Genomic DNA, 12,226 nt, shown 5'->3' with positions numbered 1-12,226 from the left:
TATACATAATATTAATAATTATAATTTTATTAAAAGGTAAGATAAAAGATATGTAAGTACATATGTAAGTACATAAAGACAAATGTGAAGAACAGCATCAGTAATGTAATATTACTTATAAGTCTAATCTTTTTTAGATCTTTAGTATAGTATAATTAAGAAGAAAATACACAAGTGTAACAATCAAATGTAATCAAATATTAGTATTAAAAAAAAATCATAAATCGTATAGAGATAATATCGTATGGAGATATAAGATGTAATACTTCGTATTACAAAGACAGCTTTGTAATACTTCAATATACGTATAAAAAAAATACAATATTTGAGAATGTAAAAAAAAGAAAAGCAAGATGAATATAATATTACATTAAAAACGAGAAATAATGTAGTGAGAAGCAAGTAATTTAAATAATAAAAGTAGAAGCCAATAAAGAAAACCAAATGTATACTTTAAATGGGGCTTTCATGATTGTAATAAAAATGCAAATCTTAATACTTAATAAGAAAAATTGTATGAAAATAGAAACTGTTACGAACCGATATAGACATTCGAGTCGATTAATCGATAAGAAATAATTCATGGGATGGGAGGTGCAGTGGTCCCTTTTTTACAGCTAAAAATTTCAAACAGCCAATCGTAGCTTGTCAAAAGATTGCTTTTCTTTCATGCAACTGAGTTATTATTATTTACGATCATATTTGCGTAATTTCTATGTAACGGTGTTCGTTCGTTGTCTTCACTTTTGGCACGAATATTCCAATGAATTTAAATCGTACATTTATGTGCGCGTAACTTAGTCTGCGTGTATAGAGAAAAAAAATTTAGTTAGAAAATAATTTACTTAGAAAGAAAAATATCTAAGATTTATGAATAATGCATAAACTTAGATATTATGCACTTAATATTGTATTATCTATCACTGTACATTGAAATATAAATAATATACGTTGTTACATTGAAATATTAAAAAGTTTATGCCTCGCAGTCGTTTTGCGAGATAAAATGTAAAAACTTTTCTCATTAGGCAATAAACTCGCGCTGTATTTGTGTCTGAAGCAAACCAATTCGTGCATTTATTTAGAATTGTATGATCTGAACACGCAGTGCCAGGTAGAACATGGGAAATAGAAAAAACTTTAAAGCATATTTTTATTCGTTTTATAACTATTTTATTGAAACTTTAATTTTATATCTGTTTGATTAAGAAGCAATATGATTTCAAGAGTTTGCATATTTTTAAACATAAAATTATATACATATATACTTTGATCAGAAAAGAAAAATTTTATCTCTAACAATTTAATAGTACATTTTTAATTAACTTATAAACTATTTAAATAATCACTTTTAAACGTGAGATCTATTTATGCAAACGGTAATAAAGCGCTTGAAATATGAGATGCAGTTCTCCAAGAGAACTATTATTTTGAATAATGCATGTCTTATCTTCGAGTAATCATCTTTAACAATGTGCCTTGAGAATCGCTCCCATAAACGCGAGACGTCAATTCATAACATAGGAAATTGCAATTTTGAGAAAGCATGATATTAATCTCTGCATGATAAAATCCCTCCTATTTTATTGCGTTACAATAATTTCTTTATTATATGAATCTTTTTTCTTCTATCATTCTTACATGTCTTCCGCTTATTATATAAATAATTTTGTCGAAAGCAATTACGATAAAAATTCTATATTTGATTTTTACCTATTTTTATTCTGTAAATTGATTTAATATTGTAATTACATATGAATTCAGCAGAATTTTTCAAAGAATGCAATTTCACAAAGATACGAACTAGAATGAGAATCATGATAGCATCCTAAATTAGATCGCGTTGCGATAATCGACACGTGTGTTCCTGACCTATGGATTCTCAATTTAACTTCTCTAACTCACGATAAACGTAGCATGCATGTGAATTTCGTTTCAATTTTCAATAATCTACTATACCTACATTGATCAAAAATAATCTACCTGAAATTATTAACATTAACTAATTAATTTTCAGATTTTAATTTACAGAATTATAATAATTTATTTGATGAAAATATTTCGTCAAGACGTTTTTTCGAAATTTTGAATTATCAATAATTAATTATTAATAATTAATTATTAATTACGAATAAATATTGATATAAATATGAATATTTTCAATTAAATTAATTCAGTTTAAAAGATCTAATTTCTAAATAGAAGCACAGTGATAGTGCTAAATAATTGCCATTAAAAATTGCACTTTTCATTATTTGGCAAAATATTATCACTAAAAAATTATGTCAACAAAGTGCATTGTGCAATTGAAGGCATTGCAGGAGGTCTTACAAGTAGAGATCATCTTCTTCATACGAGGATGACTCGAAATGTTAAAATGTAATGGAATATTGTTTAAACAAAATTTACTGCCTTTTGTTTGTGTCATATGCGTTTAATATGATATTGGCAAGTTCGATTAAATTGGAAAAAAACTTACCAATTAATGACAAAGAACTGCTTCGTCGCGACGAGGATTCCGTTGTCAGCGGTGACTATGTATTATCGACCAAACGTATCAAATGATGTGGCTGAAAAACATTTTAACATGATATCTAGCAACAGATCGGATGAATATATCGCAGTTGTATATTTAATACATGACAAGACGAATCACTACAATAAAATTAGATATTAAACGAGATTGATAATATATATTTGTTCAATATTTTATTATAACGATATTTATTTGTTTTTTCATATTATTAGTTTATTAATTACAGTAGTCAGTAATGTTATACATTTATAAGTTTAAGTAAATTTATTATAATACCATATGGTTAGATTTTTCGTAATATTTGAGCATACAGAAAAAAATTTGTTTTACATAATCGCTACTTATTTGACTGATCAACGGGAGAAATATCAACATCAGAATTCATTTCTAAAATGGTTGTTGCCGTTGGATGATGTTTTCTGAAACGTTGAAATTAGTCGTTAATTATTCAGTGTTGACGCAGTCTGCATTTCTTATAATTGTTTTTTTACGCCTCTCTTACTTGCATAACTTGTCTAAATATTTTCGAATGTGCACCACTTGACGTTGAATATCAATCAGCATATTAGTCATCCATTCTTCTGATGTTGCGAAAGTCACGGCTCGTTCTATAATTAATTTTAAAATATTAACTTTTTTTTTAATTTGTTTTTTTTTTACAGTATTTTATAATATTTATTATATATATATATTAATTTCTATATAACTTTATATTTTATTTAAATATATCCAGACTTATTAATGCTAATAATATTCTTTGACATCGGGACATATTTTGACTAAGATTTTCGATTACTTACTGATTCGAACGTGCTCATTGGTAATCTCCTCATCCTGAGTATCAATCTCCTTTATAGTATTGATTAGACCTTTTATATTGTTAACGTTATTTAATGCCTGCAAGGTAGAGTCTGTATTGTTAAATTTGTCATTCTTAATTCTCGATTGCTCTTGGACAAGTTGTTCGATAATCGAGCTTAGCTGCTTTAAAAATTGTTTCTGAAATGAATAACAATATTCAGGTTTAAAGGTTAAAGGTTTGTACTAATAACGTTTGTACTAATAAATTGCGTATTAATCGATAATATATAATTAATTCATTCGTTTAAGTTACGGTACAGCGTATTATCGAACTTCGTTTATTATCTTTGTTCTCACTTATTTTTATGGCAAAATTAATAAGTTTACCTCGTACGCTGCTATTAGTTCTTTTAGTTGCTCCGGCTTGTTTACGGAAATTGTTTCGTCTGTCAAATTAAAAAAATTATGCGATGTAATATTCTGTATCGATTCAATAATAGTATATCCTAATTTGATGTATTCTGAATTATAATAGATATGAATTTCTATGCAGATTGCACTTTCTTTTCTCTAATTAGTGAATAAATTACGATAAGCAGAAATTGCTCGCGTAATAATTATATATTACATGCTACTGTTGTGTATGGATACTTAATATCTATCTCTAATATGAAACATGAAATGCAAGTTCTACCTGCTTCTCTCACGCTTGAAAGCGTGAGCGAGCGGCACTGCGCCTGAAAATGAAATTCAGAATAAAATTATAATATATTTAATAAAATTCTAAAATATTCAAGTATGTATGCAAGATCTAATTTTCAGATAACAAAGAATCGGAGAGATATATACTTTCGAAAAACTTTAATCTTAGAAACTCACTTCAATCGCGAAGGCAGCAAATGTAATTATGAAGAACTTCATCTTCATTTGTCGATTGTTCGCGTAACTTTACTAAGTGAACTCTAATGAGATCGTCTAATAAACGAGACCGTTTTATAGGCACCGTGTGCGAACGAAGGCACATGCACATGTGACGATTTCCAAAACATTTAATGAAAACATCCGGCGAGGAATAAACGAACGTATCGTTGTGTATCGAAAACACGTAAAGTCACGCGAGTGCATAGATTCACGTGATTATTCTGCATGATGAGATATAATTGTATTTAATATTACCGGGAGCAACAGTATCTTTATTGTTTAAATATCGATATATTACGTCTAGAATATTAATATTTTCCGAGTAGAATATAATGGATTATGAATAAGGGAATTGTCAATGACGTCTGACGCGTTGTTCCCGAATTTGCACAGAATGACAATTATTTTTCAATGGCTGTCACGTTTTCTGAATATAAAATTAAGTGTGATTTGCATTCATGGACAACTGATTGGATTGAAGTATGTAAATCAATGGATCAATCTGGATTATTTGCTAATCAATATAAAACAAATATGGAAAATAATAACGCTTAATAACATATTAAATTTAAAATTCGCAAGATGAAATGATTACTATATTGATTGCGATTTATAAAATAAGTCAGATATATAATCGGGTTTCATATTTTGTGTAAATAAATTTATTTGGTATGAAAATATGAACTTTTATATATATAATAAATGCACAATTATAATTTATTATATTACATCTTATATTACATATTATTATGTTACATGTCCATTCTCAATGAGCAGTGGCCATTTTTTTAAGTCCTTCATCGTCCATATCTATTGCAATCAAAACATATTATTGTAAATTACATGCTAATAAAATTTTATCACATAATAACATTAATGGGGTTGCAAGATCACAAAGTATCATACAATTATAATTAATAATTAAGATTATATCTAAAATCTTTTTCTTTACATTTTACAATTAATGATTTTTTCTACGAGTTTGACTTGTTAAAGATTCTCATTAATCGATTTGTGATATTTACCCAGAATTAGCAAATGCAGTCGCGAAGGAACCGCTGCCGAATGGCGTGCTTATTGAACCTGCATGGGCTGCACTATTGGCGAATCCGCCACCGTATCCTCCGCATCCTCCTCTGCATCCGTAACCACCGCGATGTCCTCGGTATCCTCCATAACCATGATGATGACCATGGTGATGATGACCTCGAAAACCGCCATATCCGCCAAATCCGCGGCCGAAACCACCGCCATATCCACCGTATGCGGTACGTTTAAGACGAGCGGGCTCCGACTCAACTGTTCTGGCTATCCATTGAAGATCTGAATGAGAACCTTTAGATTTGAATTTTAATTCAATTAAAATTCAGACATCACTTCTCAATAATAATTATATTATTAAATCTAGAGAGATAATTATTAATAACGATTTGTTTATTTATTTGTTGAATTAAATTTGAAATTGTTATTTCAATTTTAAAAGAAATTCCAAACAGAAAAATTTTATACAACTTCCTGTTTTAACTATGTATTTTTTCAATAAACAGTGAATTGTACAACGTAAGATAAAATTGATCAAAATGTTGGCGTCAACATAAAAAGTAGATAAACTGGTTTCTTATTTGTGCAGTGTTATCGATGCAGCATTAACATGATGCGCATTGTATATTAAAATTAATATCTCAAATTATTATAAAATTTAAAAAAATTGCACGCATGTTTTAGAAATAAATTTCTATTTCCTAAAGCTTCCAAATTTGCAAGAGTTACACAAAACATCTTTGCTTAAAAATAAATAGAATTTAATTTATTTCGCAATCTTGATACAAAATCGATAATATGTTAAAATTTGATTTTCTGCAATATTTTCACGAACACCATTTTTGTCTTTACCTTGAAGTTGCGGTGCTGGTAATGCTACTACAACTGCGACAAGCAGTGCAACGAATAAGAGGATCCTTGACATTCTGAAACTGATCGTGCAGCTAAGGGTATTCAGTGCCAAATGACGATGAGAAAATCGGTCAGGCAGTCTTTATATATACGAAACCCGTTCATATGTTCCGGGATATCCCAACGACGCGCGTTTACGCAAATACGAAACGGGCAGTTTGAATCGCGTCGAATCGGCCGCATATCATTAGCACGAACAGAATGAACCTCTCTTTTATCGTTGTGAAGTTGATGATGCGCCGCTGACGCTGTGTCCCTGGAACGACTTCCGTGCTTCACTCAGTGAAACGTCATTTCGTGACAAGTCCAGCAATCCTCGGTATAGCTTGGTAGATCGTCTTAGTTCCCAAATTGCAAAAGAAGTGCGAAAGAATACAGGTAGATCACTAACAAGATTTCTTTATAACAGTGATTAATTTATTAATCAACATTAATTAACGATTTTTATTTAATAATTACTAATCTTGTAATAATTATTATAATTATTGTGTGTCAACAACTAAATTTCTAAATTAATTAATTAATCAGAAGTAATCAAAGTTTCTAAAGTAATAATTTTAATTGAAATAATTTAATATCGTATAGGAATTTATTATTAAATAATAATTAACAATGTTCTGATAAGTTTAGAAGATTTTTACTTTTATACAAAGATTGTCTCACATAAATTCTTAATTTTTAATTCTTAAAATAGAATAAAGCTGAAAAGTTTAGGAACTGCTGATCAAAATAATCGTGCTAACTTTTTAATAGTAGAATTATAATAAATAATCAGTTGTGGTAAAGTCAGGTTGAAGAGGCAAATGAGACATTGTAGATCTGAAGAGAGTTCAATGAATAGCATAATGAAAGTTTCTATGAAAGAAGACGTGAGTACCAATTTTGCCTACGTAATTAATATTCGATACGCTGTTCATGTTATCGTCGATATTTTATCCTTAACAGAACATGTTAAAATATTTTTGCCATGTTTATAAAACTGTGTGATAAAAATTCTTATAACGAAATAATCATAAGATCACCATAATATATAACGTAAATCCTATGTTCAGAAAGAACGATATTAACACGAAAGAAATCGCGATTACAAAATCCAACATTCGGAAAATGTGAAAATAAAAACACGTTTTTAATTATTAATCCTTTTGACCTTCAAACTTCTTGCATTCTATTGTTGCATAACTAAGTATTCAAAATATCATTTCTCAACTGTTGTCGTGCATATAATCATCTTTAGATTCATTGTCCAACATTAATTACGCTTGGTCACCGGAATAGCCGGTTAGCTTAAAGAACCATGAAATCTTGCTTGCCTAGGGAATACATTAACTAATCTTGATCAATTGGCCTTGGTTTTTCTCGGGACTTCACAGTCTTAGGTCGATGAACGAATACACTTCGGAATTCCCATCTAACAATAAATACTCTGTTCATCCATTATTATTAACACATAAAATAATTTTTTGGTTAAAGATCTATTCAACAAACTACGTAACTTAATCAAAGTTTCTCTTGAATCACAGTTTTTCTTTTTAATACATATTTATGTTCTAATTAATCATTGATAGATTTAAAATCCTGTTGATCAATTAATTCAATTAATTAAAAATTGAAAAATGATTCAAAATGTATGCACACACACACACACACACACACACACACACACACACACACACACACACACACACATGCACACGCAACGCACACATAATATTTACTTTTAATCCTTACAAACTTATTTATAACACTTTGCAATAGTCTATATATTTGTTTACAGATGGTTATGAAAGTTTTAAAAGACTTACTCGGAATTTTTAATATGTATTAGTTTAAAATCTTGAAGATATTATAAATAAAATCATAATACTAGGGAATTTTATTATATAGATAAAATTAGAAAATATTCCGATGACGTAAATTGTATATAAAATTGCTTAAATAATTTTTTAATTAGCAAATACTTCAAAAACACATTTACGAACGGAAATCCCCATTCCATTCTAATGTAGATCGAAATTATTAGCATAGTACCCCGCATAATTGTCATGTTACATATTTACATTGTATAAGAATCACTGTAAAAGAATTATGACCCGACGGATTTATTTAGACCGGAAAAAGTATATTCGTACAATAAATTCACATGTTCTTTGCATCATACTCAAACAGAATTATTTTAAAAGTTACATCACGCTTAAATTTGGGACTTCCGACGATAGGTATTGTATTCGCAACGTTCGCATATATTATTATTCCTTCCAAAGACAAGTGATTGCAATTTTGCATGAGAATACAAGGTGATCTTATAATTTTGCAGTCACCTATCTATTTTAATCTTATTCTTAGTCTTTTTGAAACATAATTTTTTCCGACAAGTGCAAACAATTATTGTTGTATTTAAATTATAACAATTATAGACGTAATAAGCGTAGGAATTTTCTTGCAAAAACCGATGTCAACTTTTTATATGTCTGTTTATTAAACCATTTAATAAATTGATCGTTTCAATTTTTTATTTTTCTAAAAATTAAAAGCAATTTTGTCATTGCACTTATCGTAAATTTAAAACGCTGCACAAAACTATTTCAGTATAAATTTCGTTGAATTGAACCAAATCTTTTCAATTATTTATTTTTATTAATCATAATATTTCCCGACAAATATCATTTATTTTACTAAAAATTTCTTAATTAACACGTCATTATATTATACAGTGAATGTTGCAATAGAGAATATTATTTTATACAGTCGTTGATATGTTAAAATTGAAGATTTCTGTTTATACCGATTTTTTAATCAATTATACACATAAATTTGCAGCTTTTGATAAAGTATGTTAAAAACGTTAATGTAGTTTGACCACATACATGTACTTCATCTATCTGTTGTATGATAACTAGTATGATAACTAATCTTTTTTATTATGGATTAATTTATTATGGATGATTAATAATGTACTTTGTTTTGAATAAATTTTAAAACGACGCATGATAAAAATAAAATTAATCGTGAATTGTTTTTAGAATGCGCGTCATATAATAATGAACATGTCTCAACTTCGAATTATATGTTTATAATAAAATTTGATATATTATATTCGCAAGATTTGAATTTTCTTTGAATTTTATGTAAATAAAATGCGTATGTTATATAATTGTCATAATATAATATAATTTATTTATATTTAGAAAATCAGAAGTCCAAAAAAATATTTTATTTTAATATCTTTTTATTCTATTATAATTTACATTTACAAAAGACTTAATAGATATAATAAAAAATAGATATAAATTGTTGAATGTATAATATAAAAAGAATATTTATTTTTTCATTAAAAAATTCATTATACATAAATCAATTTTATTATTTGAATTTGGATTTTTCTCGAGTTAGTCGGATACTTAGATTTCTAGATTTTTATTTTAGATGATACTGTAATGTTTAATAACAATTTATAATTTACAAAAATATAAGCTACGATTGCAGATTATGCTAGTTTACTAAGTCTTCTTATATTATTATAAATTATGATTGCTTATTCCACAAAGAAAGTACTAGACATATTTAATTTTTTAACTGTAATTTGATAAATATTAATGGGTGTAAATGAAATAAATCATCTAAGATTTGTTAGTTTAAACAGTTACAATCTGTCTGAAAGTTTACTATAAAGTGATACAGCAATAATTTAAAGCTCGATATAATCTAGATACTAAAAGATTGCAAATTTGTGTCAATGTCTACTTAACAATGTATTTTTACATAATAAATTGCACATTCTTAAAAACAAATTTAATATTGCTCTTAGTTTTGCTTTTTCGTCGAAAATTCTTTTGTGTATAATTTGATATTTTTTTTATATCTGAGATTTAACAAATATTTAATAAAACATGTAAAAAGACTTAGCAATTACGAGGATAATGTACGAGTTGTCCAAAAAGAGATTGTCTTAAAAACTTCTTATTAGGCAAATTTACTTTGTTAATTCGCTGATAATATCAATCACTTTAATAATTATTCCTTATATGGCTGCGGGCGTTGTTTCTTTCTAACAAAAATACAAATAAAAAATGTATTAATTTGTATTACTATACATTTACTTATATATTTATTCTTATTTCTTGTAGCGATTTATTTAAATAAAGATAGTTTTTCTTTACTAATTCTTTATTAATTCAAATACTTGAATTAATTCAGTATATTTAAAATAATTTAAGAGAATCTTTTTTTCCAATGCGATTAACGAACTACAATAACTTGTTTTTCATCGTAATGTTTCTTTAAGAAGGTAATCAATAGAAGGAAAATATAACTTACCCAGTTGGAGATCCGCCATAAGCAGTAGCTACTGAGCTAGCAACTCCGCCTTTTCCTGTAGAGTAACTATTTGCAATGGCAGTGATAGCACCAGGAACAGATCCGGAAGATCCAGCGCGAGTAGCCAATCTTGGGAAGCTGAAGACCATAGGGAAGAAGTTGTTTAAATGAGGATATTTCTGACGGCGTCTGTTGCCCTTAAAAGGTACAAACGGCACAACCGGTTCATCGTCTTCCTCATCGTCCACCTCATCTTCATCGTCGTCATCATCGTCAGTGTTGATAGTTACGGGTGTCTTATGCGTTTTCTTGGTATGATGTATCTTTGGTCGGGACGCCTCCGTGGCAGTAAATGGCTTTTCCGTCGGTTGGGCAATCTCTGTAGTTAACGGAATCTGCTCCAATTCGTGATGCCCCTGTAGGAGTAATATAGATTTCCATGTCGTATTTCATAGAGAACCATTTATTAAATAGATCGATATTTATAATCTTACAAAAATTCTATTTCGCGAATGTATAAAACACAAAAATGTAAACTGATCTCATAATTTTAAATAATTTTAACGTGAAACATCTAAAATTGATCTTGCTACAAATTATGGACTTACTATTTTATTTTTTTCAAGTTACATTTAAGAATTATTTTCACGCTTATACCAAATATAAATCTCATCAAATCATTGTTGGGAGCTCACCTGAGGGGTCAAAGAATCCTGATGGTAATGATCGTCGGGATGAAGCTGTTCCTCCTCATCGTGATGTTCATGATGCTGCTCTTCCTCAGGACGATGCACCTCATTTCGATGATATTCGCGTTCCTGCTCTTCAGGCGCCGGCGCCGCCTGTGCCTCGGCGCTAGACACTTCCGATTCCTCGATTGGTTCCGGGCCACCTTTGAGATGCGGCGTGTGCATACCACCGAAGAAAGCTTCGCCACTCACAGCATTTCCTTGTGCGAAGACGCCTGTTGCCTGGCCACTGTTATTCGTGCGACGTATCGGTCTGTAATAACCCGTGAACATCATCGTCCTGTGTGGATAAGGACGCACGGCTGTCCTCTTTTCTCTCAGAAACATTACAGGATTGTCGTAAGTATCCAGCGTCACAGAAACTGTAAATAATACAAATTTTTAATTTAATAATAAATAGGTATTATATTATTTTTTATAAATCTTTAGCTTCGTTTTTAGGAAACAGATCTTATATCTTTTTATATAAGAATTATAGAACAATAATAAAATTTACAGAATAATTATTGTTATTTACATTTGAAATTATCGGGATGTTTTATTTATTACATAATTTTATTGTACCTATTAGTTTCTATATTAATTACATAACATTTAAAAAAGTTGGAAATCTTTTTATAATTTAGTTTTTTATGCTATACACAAAATGTTTTTAAAATCTTCAAGAAATATTTCAAATTAGTATATTAACTCTAGCGCTTACTAGGCTCAGTCGGAATCACCCTTGACTCCGCTATCGCGATCGACGCCATCGCAATTAGAACAAAACTAATGTAGTTGACCATTCTCGCTCTGATCTTAATCCGAGTTTTTTCGTGACGATCTTTTGTCGACTCTGATCATTCGTCTCTTTAGAAATCCTCCAGGAACGACTTTTTCGTGTTTTAGCGATCTTCGACAGAAAATCCAGATAATTAAGCGGTTCACTTCCACCGGTCTTGATGCACCA

The 12,226-nt window shown here is 29.1% G+C and overlaps 1 protein-coding gene across 1 annotated transcript in view; it reads right to left on the bottom strand.

Moving 5' to 3' along the window:
- The window catches only part of LOC108694247, a 13,840-nt gene extending 1,614 nt beyond the window's left edge, over positions 1–12,226 (bottom strand). Inside the window, exons 1-10 of the mRNA XM_018203611.1 lie at positions 11,981–12,226; positions 11,224–11,639; positions 10,529–10,944; positions 6,152–6,225; positions 5,284–5,593; positions 4,217–4,283; positions 4,032–4,074; positions 3,725–3,783; positions 3,337–3,535; positions 3,039–3,144 (exon numbers count right to left, since the gene is read on the bottom strand). Of these exons, the coding sequence (XP_018059100.1) occupies positions 3,039–3,144; positions 3,337–3,535; positions 3,725–3,783; positions 4,032–4,074; positions 4,217–4,283; positions 5,284–5,593; positions 6,152–6,225; positions 10,529–10,944; positions 11,224–11,639; positions 11,981–12,062 (1,772 nt within the window). The 5' untranslated portion in view covers positions 12,063–12,226. The remainder of the gene's footprint in view (positions 1–3,038; positions 3,145–3,336; positions 3,536–3,724; positions 3,784–4,031; positions 4,075–4,216; positions 4,284–5,283; positions 5,594–6,151; positions 6,226–10,528; positions 10,945–11,223; positions 11,640–11,980) is intronic.

This window comes from Atta colombica, unplaced genomic scaffold (assembly GCF_001594045.1).
Source record: "Atta colombica isolate Treedump-2 unplaced genomic scaffold, Acol1.0 scaffold12, whole genome shotgun sequence".
NCBI classification, from domain to species: domain Eukaryota; kingdom Metazoa; phylum Arthropoda; class Insecta; order Hymenoptera; family Formicidae; genus Atta; species Atta colombica.
Note: the sequence above shows the minus strand (reverse complement) of the source record. Positions and strands in the feature narration are given on the sequence as shown.